This window comes from Macaca fascicularis, chromosome 1 (genome assembly GCF_037993035.2).
Source record: "Macaca fascicularis isolate 582-1 chromosome 1, T2T-MFA8v1.1".
In the NCBI taxonomy this organism is placed as follows: Eukaryota; Metazoa; Chordata; class Mammalia; order Primates; family Cercopithecidae; genus Macaca; species Macaca fascicularis.
Window position 1 is genome coordinate 84,513,842 of NC_088375.1, and position 18,509 is coordinate 84,532,350.

General features: G+C 51.7%; 1 protein-coding gene across 1 annotated transcript in view; it reads left to right on the forward strand.

The window, feature by feature from the left end:
• STUM (stum, mechanosensory transduction mediator homolog) overlaps positions 1-18,082 on the forward strand; it is a 61,201-nt gene extending 43,119 nt beyond the window's left edge. Inside the window, exons 2-3 of the mRNA XM_005541013.5 lie at positions 8,842-9,021; positions 14,036-18,082. Coding sequence (XP_005541070.2) covers positions 8,842-9,021; positions 14,036-14,070 — 215 coding nt within the window. The 3' untranslated portion in view covers positions 14,071-18,082. The remainder of the gene's footprint in view (positions 1-8,841; positions 9,022-14,035) is intronic.
• The last annotated feature ends 427 nt before the right edge of the window (positions 18,083-18,509 follow it).

Genomic DNA, 18,509 nt, shown 5'->3' on the forward strand with positions numbered 1-18,509 from the left:
CTTGAGAAAACAGAACCCAAAAGAGTTGGCACGAAGACCATCTGAGTGGCCCAGGACTCTGGCCTTGCTTTCTGCAGCCTCCTCTGGTTTACTTAGGCCATGGCCATATAGGCCCCGTTCACGTTCAAGGCTACGCTGATTCTGTGTCCCTGGGACTTTTGTCCAGAAGTATTTGTGAACTTGTAGTGAGTTCTCTTTCCTTTTCTTTCCGGTTGAAATAATCGCACAATGAGGCAAAGATGATTAGACCCCCTAAATCAGAATCTTAGGGTGACGGGACCCAGGAAGGTGTGCTTTTAGCAATCTCTCATTTTGATCCTGAACATAATCTTCCATTTAGCTTATTCTAGCCTTGAACTAGGCAGCCCTTGGCAATGGGTCCTGTTTCTCAGGGTGTGAAGAACCTGTTTCTTTGCTTTCAAAATCAGCTGTACTTTTCCTTCCTGACCCCCAAAGCTCACATTCAGGGTAAGGCCTTGAAAAAGGCCTCGCTCAACCACCACCCCGGGAGTGAGGAAGGGTGTCCAGGTGTAAGTCACAGCCACTGAGGAGCAGCACATCACAATGACTACAGAGCCAGCTGGAGGTGACAACTGGGATCAAACGACTTGCTGGCCTAGGTCCCAGGGGCAGTTTTTACCCTGAAGTAGCTGCTTCAGAAGACAGCTCTGCCCTTTTTCCACCAAGTTCCAAGACGCTTCAAGATCCTCTCTCCAAACTCAGCACCTCCCAAAGCTCCCACGTGAGTCATGCGAAAAACTGAACCTAGTGAGAGCTCAAAGGATGCTTCCAGCTCCCAGGCTCTATCTTATGGGAGCAGAGCCGCCCCCCTCCTGATGGGAGACTGCACCAGCCCACTCCTGACTGCTTGCCTTCTCGTGCCTGACAGCCAAGCTTCAGGAACTCTCCCCTGAGGACAGGCCCAGAGAATCTCTTTGGGGCTTCCAGGATGGAAGTGGAGAGACCCTTTTCTCTCCCCACTGCCTTGTCTTGGGGCCTGAGCCCTGAGCTCCTTGGGGAAGCTGCAAGCACAGAGACCACAGTGATGGCAGCCAGGGGGCGCTGTGCTTGCAAAGCTTGGCTCTTCTTGTGTTTTTGCTGCACCTCTCCGTGGGAGGACTTCGACAAGCCTCTGCTGCCTGCCCTTTTTCCCAGGATCATGGTAGGACGTGCAAACCACATGTCTGTGCCTAAGTCCCAGGTATCTTACAACACATTGATTTTGGTGGTTGACAGTACAGTCCATTACCATCATTTTCCCTGGTGCCAGTTAGTGTTCACTGGGACCTCCAGGAACAGCATGCCGAGGGCCCGCCTCAGCCTCCCTGTCCTTGCTGCAGAGGACTGTCTTCCCGCTCCAGCCCTGAGTCATGTGGGCGAAGCCGTTGGACAGAGTGAAAAGCCAGAATCGTGGACTCATTTCTGATGAAGTTGTATGATTTTCTCGTTCTATATCTGCCAGGCTAATTCCTCCACCCATCAGAGGAATTGGTATCAGCTGGAGGAATGTTTATTTTTTTTTTTAAACAAGCAATTCCTAGATCCATCCCTGTGCCTGTGGTGCTCTAGAGTTGGGGCCTTAGAATGTGCATATGAACCTCAGTTTGAGACATCTGATGTACATACTGCTTTGGAAAACCATCAGGGGATAGTTCCCCTTCTCATTTTACCAAGAACCTTGATGTCCACTTATCCCCTACCTGGTTATGTCTTCACTCTGTCCCCTGCTCCCTCCTGGCAGCTTCTTCTCAGCAGATAAACAACCTTAAGTCTCTCCCACTTAAGGAAAAGTGGTCCTCACCCACGCTCTGGAATCCACATCTCCGTTCTCTCCAAGCCCCCTGACCTCCTGCTCTGAGCCCTGCCAGTCTCCTGACTCCCTGTGGAGCCACTCTTGGCCTAAGCGAGTCTGTGATTGCACGTGGCCCCTCTCACTGAACCTTGCTGAAGCAGGTGACCTGCCCCAGCACCTCTTCCTCCAGATAGTTCTCTCCTGTTTCTGGGATGCCCTCTCCTAGCCAGTCTGATTGGACCTCCCCTGTTCCCTTTGTGGTCTTCTTTTCCCTTGCTCACCCCTAAAATCTTGGTGTCTCCCAGGGTCTTTGAATTTCATGCCCTCCTGGGGTGACCTCATTCACTTTCAACCACTAGTTGAAATTGACACCTCTGGGGTCCTTGTTTCTGACTCAGCTCTCTTCAGTCGGTGGGCACGGCCCACTCTGGGTTTCCCACCCTGGTCAATGGCTCCATCCTAACCCTGTAGTGTGGAAAACCAGAACCCCACACCCATCCTGTGCCCCTGTTCCTTCCTACCCCAACATCCAGCAGGTCACTAAATCAAGGATGCTGCCTCCCTGTCCTCTGCAGGTCCTGTCTCTCCTACTGCCCTCTCCTCCCTTTTCACTGAGGATTTTGCAAGGCCTCCTCTCCCTGCCTTCCACCTCGCCGCTTCCGACCCATCCTTCCTTAGGGGTCAAGTGTTTGTTCTCAAATTCAAACTAGGCCCGATAGTCCCCTGTTTAACCCCTTCCCAGGGCTGCCTGTTGCCTGGAAGAGGAAGGTGGATTCCAGAGCCAGGCCCTCAGGGCCCTCACCAGTCTGACCCCTGCCCACTCCAGCCTCATTTGTTTAATTTCTGAAATTTTTACAGAAGTCTGAGCCAGCCTCATTTTTCATCACTCCTCTACACATGCCCTGAGTCCAGCCTGTGCACCACTGGGCTCTGAACGGCCAGGTCAGCCTGTCTCCAGATGCTCTTCCCTCCTCTGAGTCCAGTCTATGCACCGCTGAGCTCCAGACTATGCACTGCTTAGCTCCGGACAGCCAGGCTGGCCTTTCTGCAGATGTTCTTCCCCTCCTCCTTTCCTCCATGAGTCCCCATCAGCTTCCCAGCTCCCTGCTCCATCGCCTGCTCTCCTGTGAAGTCTTTCCTGCTATGGCCAAACAGAATTCGTCACTGTTCCTGGTGTGACCCAGTGTCCTTGCCAGAGTGTGAGCTCCCGGGCTGGGGTGGCAAGTTCCCATCACCTGTCTGGGCTCCCATTCCCAGGACTCGGCATTGGCATATGGCTGGCGCTCAATAGAATAAATTAGAACCAACACATGGCTGTTGGGTAGAGCATTTTATTTAACTGGTAAGACTCATTTAAAACAATTAGCACCTCTTCATAGGAAAATGTGCTAAAACCATTTTTAAAATTTACTGCTGAAGAGATTAAAACAGTTTTTATATCATAAATCCATTCACTTAATCTCTACCTTTTATGGCGTGTGGTACCTTATATGGCAAAAGGGACCTGTTGTCATAGTTTCCTAGTGATATCTGAGGTCACACAGCTGGACAATATGCGTGTGCATGGTAGAAGTCAGTATGTGTATAAGGTTATATTTTTACATGGCTTAGAGTTATCATGAGTGTGTTAACATGAGTAAAAGAAGGTGCAGAGACCAAAAGTCCCTCCGACACCACACACATGCTAAGGTTGTCTCCTCCTTTAAATAAAGTGTGGGCCAGCCCAGCTTTTCCTAACATATAAGCCAAAGCCTTTGCTAGGGATCATTCAGCTTGCACAGCCCTGCTCTTCTGCAGAGCACTGGGCTCACCAGGCCTTCCCTGCTCCACAGGGAATAGGCAGGTACTCAGCCCACTGGCCTCTAATCACTTTAGCAATTCCAATGAGATTTCATCTTTTGACAAGAGATGGGCTTGATGACCTTCTGACTCTAAGAATCTCTGAGTTCAAGGACAAAGTTTCCTTATGCTCAAAACTTTCATATACACATTAGGCTTTTATTATTCAGCTGTTCTTGACCTGCAGAAATGCCAATTTCATATGGTTCAGTCTAATAAAAACATGAAAGAACACGGACCACTGTTCCCATTTCCTAGGCTGAAAGAGTGAGGTGAGGCCACAGCCACAAAGAGAGGGTCACTGGGTCTCAGCTCCCACTGAGTCAGGACACTGTAGCCCAGAGATCAGAACACCATCCAATTCAGGGTCTTCCATAAAGACATAGGGAGGGGAAGGAGTAGGTTCAAGGATATTTGAAAACCATTAAGGATGAAGGTTCTTGCTTATTATTAATAATTTTTTTTTTTGAGATGGAGTCTCACTCTGTCACCCAGGCTGGAGTGCAGTGGAGCATTCTTGGCTCACTGCAACCTCTGCCTCCCGGCTTCAAGCGATTCTTCTGTCTCAGCCTCCTGAGTAGCTGGGACTGCAGGCGTGCACCATAAAGCCCAGCTAATTTTTGTATTTTTGGTAGAGACAGTGTTTCATCATGCTGACCAGGCTGGTCTCGAACTCCCGACCTCAGTTGATGCGCCTGCCTTGGCCTCCTAGAGTGCTGTGATTACAGGCGTGAGCCATCACGCCCGGCTTCTTTCCGTATTTTTTAATGTAAGGATGCAACACCCTAGACTGAAAAGAACTCAGCCTTCTTAACTAGACGGATTGACTTTAAGTCTGGGTTCTGCTGTGAGGGCAAGTCGTTTAGCCTATCTGAGCCTCAGTTTCTGTATCTGTAAAATGGGGATAATAATAACTACCTCCAGTGGTTTTAAGAATAAGAGGTAATGTAGGTAGAGAGAGAGTTGCACAGTGCTTAGCAAACTATAAGTTTGCAGCAAATGGCACCTATGTTATTTTCACCTCACATTTTCCACACATATTCTTGTTCATCTTCAACCATCTTTCCACTTCTGCAGCATTCTCTTTTGTAATAGGTGCACTTGTGTGCATCTCCTGTCTCACATGCACGATGCACTGGCAGAAGCACAGGATGGTGGCACACACTTCCTGATAGTCCCTGAGTCCTCCACATCTTCCTGTGTCCACTACCAAGTGCTGAGCCCACATCTCCTCCATTCCTCAGCTGCTGACTTCTCATCCCAGTTCATCTTTCCCATCTCAGACACTTTAAATCCACCCTGCCACCTGGGCGCGGTGGCTCATGCCTATAATCCCTGCACTTTGGGAGGCAGAGGCGAGCGGATCACTTGAGGTCAGGAGTTTGAGACCAGCCTGGCCAACATGGGGAAACCCCATCTCAACTGAAAATACAAAAATTAGCCAGGCATGGTAGTGCATGCTTGTCGTTCCAGCTACTCAGGAGACTGAAGCAGGAGAATCACTTGAACCTGGGAGGTGGAGGTTGCAGTGAGCTGAGATCGCGCCACTGCACCCCAGCCTGGGGGACAGAGTGAGACTCCATCTCAAAAAAAAAAAAAAAAAAAAAAAAATCCACCCTGCTGACAAATTAATTTTCTTAAGTCCCTGCTTCCATTGCATTTCTCTCCTGCTTAAAACTCTCTGTGAGAGCTCCATTTCCAGCAGGCTGGGGGCAAACTCTTACTCAGGCATTCAAAGCCTTCCACAAATGGCCAGAGTCAGTCCTCCCTCTTCATCCCCATCACCTTCCCCTTGTCACCACCCTGCCCCCTGCACCATCCTCTCCCTTCTCCTCCCAGCAGGAAGAGGCTGGAGCTGAAGTCCCAGCTTCATCACTTTTACCCTTACAGGAGCCCTCAGCCTCCTTCTCCTCTGTCAGGTGGGGTGATGAGTTTGCCCAGTACACTGTGAGTTCTTGAGGGCAGGGGTCCAGTTAGGTTCCTGAATGAGTCTCTACAGAGACTCCAGAGTTGCACCCCAACCTCATCCCCCCGAAAGGAGGCTCCTGGCAACACTCTGTGCCCCTAGCTGGCTGTCCATCCCTTGCGAGTAGAAGAACAGCTTTGCTTCTCTGGATCTCCCACAGGGCCTCTGGGGCTCTGTGCCAGGGACATAGTAGGGTAGTTAGCGAGTTGCCTGATCTTGAATCCGTGGTTTTCACACTGTAGTGAGCCTTATCATTCCTTGGAGGGCAGGGGGGAAGCTTGTTGAGAAATGCAGATGCCGGATCATCCTTTAGACATTCCATAGATCTCAGGTGAGACCCCACATTTTTAACAATGCCACAGGTGATGAGACAGGTGGTCAGAGGAGACACTTGAGGTTTGGTGTACTTCTTTGAATGCCCACAGGCCACCTACTGTGTATAAGGCACTGTGCAAGGGGCTCAAGGGATGAAGGTGAATGAGATGCCACCTGGGACCTCACATCGGTGGCAGTGGTTATGGTGAGGAGAAGGAAAACGAGGCAGAGTTAGTTTCAGAAATCAGCACATGGACTCAGGCTTCAGCCTTGGATCTGAAGTACAAAGGTGTGGGCGAGAGCAAGGCGAGACCTGGAAACTGTAGGAGCCAGCGAGTTGGGCAGGGAAGGGCCTGAAACCAATGAGATGCAGCCTGGGACGTCACGTTGGTGGCAGTGGTTAAGATGAGGAGGAGGAAAACGAGGCAGGGTCAGTTTCAGAATTCAGCACGTGGACTCAGTTCAGAGTGGGAGGCAAAATAAAAAGCAAGGCAGCCTCAAAGAGCAGGAACTGACAGAATGGAATGTGAGGAATGTGAAAATGGTCACCAGTCGTTTGGCCAATTTCCCAAATGCCCTGCTTTCTGGTCCGGGCCTGCTTTTAACAGGTCATCTACACCTGGGAGGCAGTGCAGTGGGGCGTGGCATTGGCATCTGACTCTGGTGGGTTCAATGCCTGCCTGTGATTGTGACCTTGGACAAGATGCTTAGTTCCTGAGAGGTATTAGTTAGGGCTCTCCAGAGAGACAGAACAAGTAGGATATATGGAAGGGTTTGTTTTTTTTTTTTTTTTTTTTTTTTTTTGAGACGGAGTTTCACTCTTGTTGCCCAAGCTGGCCAAGCTGGAGTGCAATGGCACCATCTTGGCTCACTGCAACCTCTGCCTCCTGGGTTCAAGCAATTCTCCTGCCTCAGCCTCCTGAGAAGCTGGGATTACAGGTGCCCACCACCATGCCCAGCTTTTTTTGTATTTTTTAGTGGAGATGGGATTTCACCATGTTGGCCAGGCTGGTCTCAAATTCCTAACCTCAGGTGATCTGCCCACCTCAGCCTCCCAAAGTGCTGGGATTACAGGCATGAGCCACTGCACCCAGCCCTGGAAGGGTGTTTATGAGGGGAAGTTGGCTCACGTGATCACAGAGGTGGAGAAGTCCCACAATAGGTTGACTGCGAGCTGCAAAGCCAGAGAAGCTAGTAGCTGGCTCAAGCGGGCAGCGTGGCTCAATCCAAGTCTGAAACCTCAGAACCAGGGAAGCCAACAGTGCAGCCCCCAGTCAGTCCTGAGAGGCCCCCAGGAGGCCTCTGGGGTAAGTTCCAAAGTTCAAAAGCTGAAGAACCTGCAGTGTGATATCTAAAGGCAGGAGAAGAAAAAGCGTCTCACTCTGGAAGGAGGAAAGGAAGCAGAGAGGACATTCCCCGTCCTCTACCTGTTTGTTTCTGCTGGGCCCCCGGCTGATTGGATGGCGCCCACCCACACTGAGAGCAAGTCTTCCTCTCTTGGTCCACTGGCTCACACATCAGTCCCCTCTGGAAACAGTCTGACAGACACACTCAGAAATAGTGCCCCACCAGCCGTCTAGGAACCCCTCAATCCTGTCAAGTTGACATCTAAAATTAACCATCACACCGAATCACTCTCTGTGTGTGTAAGAGTGTAGTAAGCCAAACGGTGGCCTCTAAAGGTGTCCACATCCATATCCCCAAACCTGTGAATATGCTACCTGATGTAGTAAAACGCATTTTGCAGATGTGATTAAATTAAATGGATGGGGAGAGTATCCTGGATTACCCAAGTGGGTTCTGAATGCTATCACAAGGGTCCTTACCACAGGGAGGCAGTGAGAAGATATAAAGACAGAAGCAGAGGTCAGGGAGAAGGTGCTATGCTGCTAGTGGTGATGATGGAGGAAGGGTCCACAAGCCAAGGAATGTAGGTGGCCTCTAGAAGCTGGAAAAGGCAAGGAAGTAGATTTTCCCCTGGAGCCTCCAGAAGGACTCATCCCTGAGGACCCATTGCAGACTCTTCTAACCTCCAGAACTATGAAAAAATAAATTTGTGTGGCTTTTAACCATGAGGTTTAGGTAACTTGTTACTGACACCATAGGGAACTATGACAGACACAGAGAACGCTAATTCTCTTCACGGTTGTCATCAGGAGGGCTCAGAGCCCATGCAGGAAAGGGGCCTAACTCAGTAAAAGTAGTGATATTACCCATAGGGGCTGAGTCTTAGACAAGGTGAAGAATGTGACTGCACCCACCAAGTTGCTTGACACCTTGTGGATGCTCAACAGAGCTTAGGCTCACTGTCCCTCCCCTTACAGGTCACGGTGTCTAGGGGAACCCCATCAGGGAGGGGCTCTGGGAAACCTGTCCTAGTCTGCACCCTCTACACTGTGCAGGCACCTAGGCTCTTGGCTCCTGTCCCTCAGTGATCAGCATGTGTGCCAGGTGGTCATTTCCTGGCCCTTCACCTCTCCTGAATTTACCTCTGAGGTTGCTTCTCTGTTAACTCAGACACACCAGCTCCCACCTCAGAACTCTTTGGCCCTTGGAATCTTTGCCACATAAAGTTGCCCTTTCCAACTGCCTGCTGTCCTTGCAAGTGGCTTCCCTGTTGCTCCTTCCCAGAAAGGACTGCTTGTCATGTGATTTCCTTGTCTCCCCGAAAGGTTCCAAGACTGTATGGGGCCCCTGGCAGCCCCGTGCCATACCTGCTCCAGATGGCCCATGGACCTCTCCAGTATGGAGACGAGAGGTGGACCAGGGTCTGGGCAGTGGTGTCACTCAGAGGATAGGGTACCAGACATAGGTGGCTCTTCTCTGAGCTCTCGGAGGGTGGACAGCTGGGCCCCAGGCCAGCAATGAGCACACAGACTCCTTTGTCTCCCAGCACCCTCAGAAGGCTGTCCCCTCTGGCCTCTCACAGGGACATTCATCTCGGCCTTCACTGTGCTGTGCGGGGCCCGCACCGACCTCCCGGACAGGCATGTGTGCTGCGTCTTCTGGCTGAACATTGCAGCAGCCCTCATCCAAATCCTCACGGCCATCGTCATGGTGGGCTGGATCATGAGCATCTTCTGGGGCATGGACATGGTCATCCTTGCCAGTGAGTAGCTGCTGGTGCTGCGCCTCCTGGGGGTGGGAGAGTGACCAGGGACAGGAAGGACTTGGGAGGCCTTCATGGCTGGCTGAGGTCCTGCTCACCCACTAAGGATGGGCTCTGGAGAGGGCTTGCCTGTGCCCTCTTCACAACTCCCCGGGCTGCTTGGCACAAGGGACCCTCCCCACCAGGCCTGGCCCAACACCTGCAGGGAATTATGAGTTCATGGCAGGCAGAGTTCCATCATTTAATACAAACTTGATTCAGACACAGAATGGTTTTGTGAAAGGGTTTAAAGTTACAAAATCAAGTTTACCAAAGACAACTCAGTTACCCTTTCTAAAATAACCTAGCAAAATCTTAAAACAGACTCCACCCATTTTAAGCAGCTGTACTTGTCTCCCATACCACCATCCACGTTCCTTGTATTTTCCCACGCCTATCTACCTGTGAGGACACAGTTCCTCAATAATTGACCTCACCTCTCAGGCACTTTGGCCTCACTCCATACCCCATGCCCCTCATTATGTCCTATACCCCCCAAAACCATTCATAGCTGGGATCTTCAGTGCCAGAGGTAAGCTGAGCCTGGTGAGGGTGGCAGAGGCAGGAGGGGAAACTCAGGGTTCAGGGGCCCTAGAATTATGTAGAATGATCTATAGTCAACTCAGCCTCAGTTCAGGATCCTGTGAATATCCAAGACCAAGAGCACACATAAATGGCAGGACAAGGGTCAGTGACCAGTTAGGCCACCAGACCAGAGAAGATGCAGGTAGACACAGAGCCTGAGGGAGATGCAGTGGAATGTGGTCAGATGGGCTGCCCAGAAGTGGCTCCTCCAGCAGCAGAGATCGGGGAGGGAGTGGGTGAGCTGCACTGCCAGGATCTCCCAGAATCAGAGCACACCAGCCAGATGCTGGCAACCAGGGGCAGCCAGAGCAGGGGAACTCCAGGCTGGACCAGCGGCTGAGCGGCAAGCTGCCCCAGGGAGGAATGAGCTGGGAAGTGGCAGGGAGGCTGCTCCTTCTTCCTGGGAGGGGTGTGCTCAGGGCAGGGGTTGCCCTGTCAGAGAAATATTGTGAGGTAAGCCCAGCAGGCAGGCCCTTGCATCTCCTTCATGGGATCTCACCCTCCAGGCATGTCCAGGGGCCACTTTCATTTGTCTAGAGAGATGAAGAACATGACTGATAGGAAGGAAGTGCTGCCAGCCCTTGGGTGAGTCCTAAAACTGGGTCCCGACAATTCTACAGAGGAAATTTGCTGCTTCCCCAGGGGCCTGTGGTCTGCAGGCTACTGACCCTGTTCCCAACTGGAAGCTGGGAGGTGCTTCTGCCTTTGGAAGGTTGAAGGCTGCCCAATTTGTGCAAGATAAGCCCCTCTTACTGGCTCATCTTCTCTCAAACTGAGCATCTGGCCAGGCACTGGGGACCTGAGTAAGGAACCTCTGCATTAAAGCAGAACATGACTGTGTCACAGGGTAGGTCTCAATAATGTATGTTGATGCCTCATCTGATCTCTAGAGCTTTCTGGTACACTTGTCTTTGATCTCCTTAGTACCCAGGAACCAAGAGGTTGGAACCTTAGAGATAACTTAAAGAGCTCCCTTCATCATGCCCTAGAGGAGGCATTGAGGCCCTAGAAGTGCAGATGGGGATCCAGTCACTTCCTCACTTTCCATTGCCCCAGGCTGCTGACTTGGCCAGAAACTCCTCTGCTGTGGCTGGTGTGGGGCGCTAACTGGGCTGCAGGATAAGCAAGTGCAAGAAGCTGCAGCCCCCACCTTTGCCATGCAGCCTTCACTGGGGGTCAGTGTCAGCCCCTTTGTTGTCTGCACACTGTTTCCAGGGCTGCTGTCTTTGCATCAAACTTTTGAGAATGCTTTTAGGGGTGTATTAGTCCATTTTCACACTGCTGATAAAGACATACCCAAGACTGGGAAAAAAAAAAGAGGTTTAATGCACTTATAGTTCCACATGGCTGGGGAAGCCTCACAATCATGGCAGAAGGCAAGGAGGAGCAAGTCACATCTTATGTGGATGGCAGCAGGCAAAGAGAGTTTGTGCCAGGAGACTCCCATTTTTAAAACCATCAGATCTTGTGAGACTCATTCACTATCACAAGAACAGCACAGGAAAGACCCATCCCCATAATTCAATTATCTCCCACCCAGTTCCTCCAACAACACATGGGAATCGTGGAAGTTATAATTCAAGATGAGATTTGGGTGGGGACACAGCCAAACCATATCAGGGGTATAGACTTGAGGGCTGCATACAAAAACCAGTCACACCTCATTCTTGCCCACTGCCTGACTCCCAGACTCATTCACCCATCTCAGCAAGGGAAGCCTTTGCATTTTTTTTCCCACAACTAATCCCACCCCCAAAGGGTGAATAGTTGCCACTCATAAGATGGTGCTGCAGGTGGGATTACTCCCAGCAACCATGGAACTTGTGTGTCCGAGAATGAATCCTTTGAAGGGAATAAGTACAATGGACTTTCCTATCCTAGAAGACAGTTGGATAAGGGACTCTTCTTTCCGGTGTCACTCCAGCCCCTTGCTATAAAAATGGAGGAAACTTTTCAGTTGTAACAATACACCTTGGTTTTTCACATGGCATTGCCTGGGGTGTCATCAGCGAATACACCATCATGAAAAACTCCTAAAAGGGGAGTCAGAGAAATCTAGATGAAAGTGGGAGCTAAGATCAGGAACTTGCAAGCCTGTTGCTTGATTTATATGAATAACAACAAATAACAATCAACAACACCCTGTCAGTAAATACTTGGTAGCTTTATGGTGGGCTCTTTCTACTGCCATGCTCATGGCAGACATTGCTAATCAATCATGACACTTTCTGCTGACCAATCTCACATGTTCTCAGCACAGGGCTTCAGGCAGTCACTACTAATTGATCCAAGAGGTCTGAAAGATAAAACCTGTTTGCCACCCTCTGGCCTGGGTCTTCCCCAAAATATTTTTATATATGTGGCTCCTCTCCATAGAAACAGCTAAGCACATAGCTCAGACAGAGCCAGTGTGGGACCAGGATGGGACACATTGGCATCTTTAGATTGCTGTAGTCAAAGCTCTAGCTGTCCAGGAGCTGCCACTCATGTCCATCTGGAATTTATCTGGAGAAAGGCATGAGCTGAGGATGAAAAAAAAAAAAGGGCTGGGTGCTGTGGCTCATGCCTATATCTCAGCATGTTGGGAGACTGAGGCAGGAGGATCACTTGAGACCAGGAGTTTGAGGCTGCAGTGAGACATGATCATGCCACTATACTCCAGCTGGGCAACAGAGCAAGATTCTGTCTCAAAAGAAGACAAGAATAAAGAATGAAGGCAGCAGTGTGGGCATGGCCAGGATATGGAGGGCTGGGGAGGCAGTGGACAGAGCTCACTGGCAGTGTGAGAGCCCCTCACTGTGCCCCTAGCTATGCCCACACACCTGGTGGGCAGACTGCTGGTCACTGTGGCTGTCACCGTGAGCACTGAGCACTCCCTGCCTGGGGATTGGCATCTGAGAAACCGCTGGCATGGCCCCTGTCCCATCTCCCGGGCCTCACCATGGATCCGCTTTGTTTCCTGTGTGGAGTGTTCCCTATGGCTCTGTTTTCAGGCTGTGTTTTCTCTTCTTCTCTCTCTCTTCCTCCTGCTGCCTCCCACTCTGTGCTGCTGCAGTTTCCCAAGGTGAGTCTGCGGATGGACGTGCAGGCCTCGTGCTGCTGCTTGGGGCCCTCCCCTCCCCTGAGACCCCAGTCCTACACACAAACACCCCACCCACTCTCCCAGTGGGTCAATGGGCTTTTATGTTTAGCTTTAACTTTTGATTTGGAAAATGATTAAACATAGAGAAAAGTAGAGCCCCTAGTAAAATGAGGCCCTAATGCCCACACCAGCCTCAACCACTAGCAATTCATGGCCAGCCTCTTTTCCTCTGTCATTCCCTACATCTTCCCTACCACAGCATGGGTTTATTAGCACCCAAAATTGAGAAATACTCTGCAAAATGAAGAGAAAAAGCAGCTCAATACACTGAAGCTCCTCTTCAGACTAAGTTCACTGGCTAACAGGAATAACCACTCAGCAAATTCTGCTCATGTAATAGCAGCTGGGAATATTTCAGTAGGTATCTTTTTTTTTTTTTTTTTATCTTTTGAGACAGAGTCTTGCTGTGTCTCCCAGGCCGGAGTACAGTGGCGCGATCTCGGCTCACTGCAACCTCCACCTCCTGGGTTCAAGTGATTCTCCTGCCTCAGCCTCCCGAGTAGCTGGGACTACAGGCACGTGCCACCATGCCCGGCTAATTTGTTGTATTTTTAGTAAGGTGGGGTTTCACCATGTTAGCCAGGATGGTCTCGATCTCCTGACATAGTGATCTGCCCGCCTCGGCCTCCCAAAGGGTATCTTCTTAAAAAAACAAACACAATACCCTTTCACACCTAAATAAAGCAGTAACAATTCCTTACTATCCACAGAGCTCACTTTTTCCCTAAGGACTCATGATCAATATTTTAAAGGTTTAGCCTTCAGGCGCCTTTTCCTGCTGTAATGGTCCAGCAGGTTGGAAGCATACAGGGATAGCTGCTCCCCTCTGTATGCCATCTTTCTCCTTTCTTCCTCCTCTCCATCCACCCATAGCAGATTCTTAACCCTCAGGGAAGCCTGCCTGGCACCTGCTCCCAAGGCTCTGCATTGGGAAATCACACCAGACCAGTCTTCCAGATGTGGGTTCCAGATGTGGGTTCAGGAGCACGTCGTTAGCCTTTTAACTCCCACCCCAAATGCCAGCCCGACAAACATTCCCAGTAGACCCAGTACTCCACACTTCCTGATTATTTTGTTTCTCATTAGAAAGTCAAAGCCCTTGGGAAAAGCTGTGCTCTAATGGTAGCAGTCATTTATACCTTAGTATAAACAAGGCCTCCTGTGTGCATTCTGGGCTGGGGGCACCTCCTGGAGAAATCCTGAAGGAAGCAGGTGTCTAACCATCTCTCCTTTGCTTCTTCCTCACAGGCTACAAGGAGCAGGGCATCCCACAGCAGCTGTGAGCCCACGGGAGCCGCTGGGGAGATCCAGGGGGGCCCTGTGAGGGCTGCACCAGGCAGCTTTGGGCACAAGGACCTTTACATGTTCTCTTCTGCCATTTTCTGGACTGGGGGTGGAAAAGGGGTATTTTTAAAAATATTATTTATTTTGAAAACGCATCTGCTTTTCTCAGCAGGTTGTGAGGCCTGCCAGCCCCTCCCGCTCCGGAAAGCACTGTGGGCGCAGGCACCAGAGCATCAGAGAGCGGGGTGGAGATGAGAACGCCCACAGAGAGGCTGGGATGCTCCAGCAGGCTCCAACCGGCCTTGCTGTACCCACTGCCCACTGCAAGGGCACGCCACAGCAGCTGGGCCGGGCCACACCAGGCCCTGTCTGGGTGAGCAGGGGCTCACCAAGGGGACAGGACTGTGGTAGACCCGTCCTCTGGGACCCCACCCGCCTCAAAATCTGGTGCCCTCAAATCTGAGTGTTTACCGTGTGGTCTCCTGGGGGCAGCACCAGGGTGGGGGTAAGGATGGCCAGGCTCCACTCTAGTGTGGAAAGGCCCACTGTGCCCAGAGCCGGCCTGAGACCAGTCCCACAGGCGTCTCCTGGGCCTGCCTCCCTGACCGCACCCCTGCCTCCTCGCAGCTGAAATCTAAGGGCTGGGTGTGTCGTGACCTGTGTTTTCCTGGGAAGGAGAGGAGTGGCTCCTTCCCTGGGGTGAAACTGCCAGAACTGCCAGATGTTTATATACAAAATTATTAGACCGAAGCAGGAGCGGGCAGACTAGCAGTCTTTCGCCCAATACTTAAAAGCATTTCTGGCCCACATTCCTTTTTCTGAAGTCATTGGGGCCAGATGTGTCTCTCAATTGAGAAATGTTAGATTTGAGAAAGACAATGCGATCCATTTATTGTACGCTTTCTAACTTCCCGGCAGAGTGTGGAACATCCCGCCTACCATCAGGCACGTGAATATTTCTGCGGAGAAACATGTGACTAGTCCCGTCAATTGGGATCTATACAAACTGTAAATAGCCTCACCTCAGTTCAGTCTAATTTTGCCACTAAGTAACTTAGGGAAAAACTTACCATTTGAGAGCTTTTGGGGTTTCAGAACTGCAAGAACAATTGTATGGGGTTGTGGACCTGGATCTGCAAACAGACGTGTTAGGAGGGTGAAATTGTCGGCATTACACAGGGACTCCTTTGGTTGCCAAGGGACCACAGGCCTCTTTAAGGAGCCCCTCTGTAAGTGATTGGGACAGGGCTAGATCCCTAATGGGGCCGGGAGTGGGGAGAATCTAGCAGAAGTTGTCCAGACTACTGTGGATCAAGTATCAATCAAGAGAAATCATACTAAGAGGATGGACACTTACATATCTGTTCCCTTTCCTTTCCTTTTCATTCTAACATAGGAAATGCTAACAGGTGGAGCTGGCCCAAAGTCAAGCTTCTGACTCCACTTGACACAGTGCCATTGGGCGTGTCCCTCTTTGAAGGGCTTGTTTGTCTATCAGAGACTCTGTCAGAACTCCCTGAGGGCGGGAGAAGGGATTTTGCTAGATCAAAGTGCTTGGGAAGCAGTGGCCACCATTCTGGGGGTTTCAGCCCACCTAACCCATCCACTGGGCTTTCTAATCATAGTCCTGCCTGAGGAGCGGGCCCTGCCACCCACCCCTCAGCATGGATCCCTTAGCTACTATTCGTCTTCCATTGCCACCTGGGGCTGGGCTGCTGTTTTTGAACACCTGGCAGTGTCTGTCGTGTCCTGTCCTCTCTTCTTACAGACCCCAGCCCAGGCCTTTGCCTTCTTCTCTCCTGTTTGGAAGCCTCTGTGTCTTCAAGGTGTGGGATCAGATTTGGTTTTCTCTAAAAAGCTAGAACCTTCTGCTGTGTGCAGCGGGCATCCTCCAGGCTGGTGCTCGCTGCTCTTGAGGAAGCTGTGTCAGAACGGAGCCGCCCCTCTACTCAGATAAAATAGCTTCAGCTGCAGGAAGCCGCCCCCTCCCATGTCCACCAGCCCACAGCCCTTCACCCCACACCGCCCCCAGAGTTTGCCCGACACCCCCTGAGTGATGACAGGTCTCAGGAGGGGCCGCCCCCACACATGGGAAGGAGCAGCTTATTTTCCCGGCTTGGGCTGGGGGCGGCTGCTGAGGGGGTGAGGAAGAGATAGTAATTTATGTCGCATGTTTAGTGACACAATCCAGACGCAGGTGGGACTTTCTTGAGTGGCAGGTGTCACCCTGGGTCCCGTGTGGGACGGCTTAATACAAGGGTTTGTTTGTGTGCGTGGAGGGCCATTGTGCCCCCAGATCCTCCTGTCCCCTGAGGGCTGTGTCTCTAAACCTGGGAACACATCAGCCTCAGGAGGAGGCCCCTTTCCGTGTAACTGATGTGTAGGAGAAGCCAAGAGGCCCCTGCCTGTCTCCTGAATGAAGCTGTGAGGGTTGCCACGTGGGCGGGACCAGTTCAGAATAGCGCCCCCGCCCCTCTAAATTAGACTGTGGTCTCCAGCATGATCATCTTCAGTAGGTAAGGGACAGTGGCTGATTTACTCCAAGTAGTTCCAGCTGGCCACTCAGACCGGGGCCAGAGTTAACTTCTCAAGCACCAGCCAGCTGAAAATTAGGGTTCTCATGCCAGCAAGTGCTTGGTTGACACACAGTCCTTTGGTGACAAAGTTGGGCTTTGCCTGGATAGTGCAGACAAGGCTGCTGGTTCAGAAGCTGCAGGGCACATTCCAGGTTGGGGCCTTTTGTCCGTTGGAATTCAATAGGATGCTCCCTGGCTGTGGGTGTTTAGGGCAGGAATCACAGGCTTGCAGAGAATCACAGGCTCTCAGAGGCAATGAGATGCTCCCAGTACCCAACTGTGACACGGGGATCAGGGTGGCCATTCCCTTGGGTCAGAGTGGGAACCTAAAGCCAGAGTGAGCTGTGGGTAGCCTGGGTGTGTCCTGCGGATGGTGGAGACTGTTGATTTGGATGTTAAGCTCTGAGTCAGTTTTAGAACCAAGGACCTCAGGCTGAGAAGGCCAGATCCCCATGGGAGTGGCAGGATTCTGATGGCTCCTGGCTGTGGTCCCGGCCCCTGGCCCACGCCTAATGCTGGGGCTGCAGAGCTCTGCTGCCAGCGCCCACTCCAGCCGGCCACGCTGCTGGCCCTGCTATGGTAAGGAAGGGGCAGGCAGCATGGTTCCCACCCTCAGTTGCCCCAGACCCACACATCCAGCCCCAAGAGCAGCCTCACCCAGGCACGGTGCAGGGCATTTTAGCTTCTGGGAGGGGAGATGCCTTTGTGAGTTTCACATGTCAGAGCAGAAGCTCCAGGAGAGAGTAAGCCGTGTGCCCCAAAACACTCGGCTCCTATGTGGCAGGACGGGCAAGTGGCCAGGTTGGGCCGCCCTCACAGCCTGTGCCATCCACACACTCGTTACAGCACTCCCAGAAGAAGGAGCAGAATTGCAGGCAGCCCAGAGCAGTCCTGTGGAGGGGTCCTTGCCCCTCAGGAGTAATAGGGTGATTATGTCACATGTTTAGTGACATAATCCCACCTGCATCTGGATTGTGTCACTAAACATGCGACGTAAATTACCATCTCTTCTCCATCCCCTCAGCAGCCGCCCCTACCCCAAGCCAGGAAAATAAGCTTCTCCCTCCCATCTGTGGGGGCGGCCCCCTCCTGAGACCTGTCATCACTCAGGGGGAGTTGGGCAAAACCTCCTGGGAAGGTCTCCACCCTGCCCCACAAGGCTCCATACTCCCACCTGCCTGGGCAGCCCTCACACCCATGCTCCCTCCTTTAGGCAGGCCCAGAAGGGTGCCCCTTCCTGCGGGTGTCGGGGAATGGTGGCAGAGAGAGAGCTGGTAGTAGGAGCTTCCCCATCCTAATGCGGAGGACCAAGTTGCCCACTCTCCCAGCCCGGGGCTCCAGCCATGCTGGCACAGGCATCTCAGAGGTGTGAGATAAACTCCGCCTCATGCAGGGCGCCCAGGGCTCGGGAGCAGTAAGGAGGATGCTGCAAAAAGGAACTGCAGAAAGAAAAAAAAGCCGCATGGTTAACTTTTCCCCAGGAGGGCAAAGGGGCCCAGCTCTCAAAAAGAAAAGCCAACACCAAGTGTAAGGCAGCGCAAAGCGGGGCTGAAACCTCAGGACCGGGGTCAAAGGCTTTCCGAAGGCCCGAGGTCCTTGAGGAGGAGGGGAAGCTAAGAGGGCCTTGGTCCTTCTGCACCAGTGTGGCTCTTTAAAATACAAAACACCCCTGAAGCCAAAAACCCTGAAACCTGTTCTTTAGCTAACCCCTTCCCTGCCCAAAGGCCTGCAATTCCGAGAATTCACTTCAGTTTTGCCAGGATCCAACCCCTGGGCCTGAGGGTGGAGAGCCTGGCCTCCTCAGAGTCCCTTCTAGGCTCCTGCGCCCACTTTAGGTTTTAATTGCATTGGCTGTTTCTTAT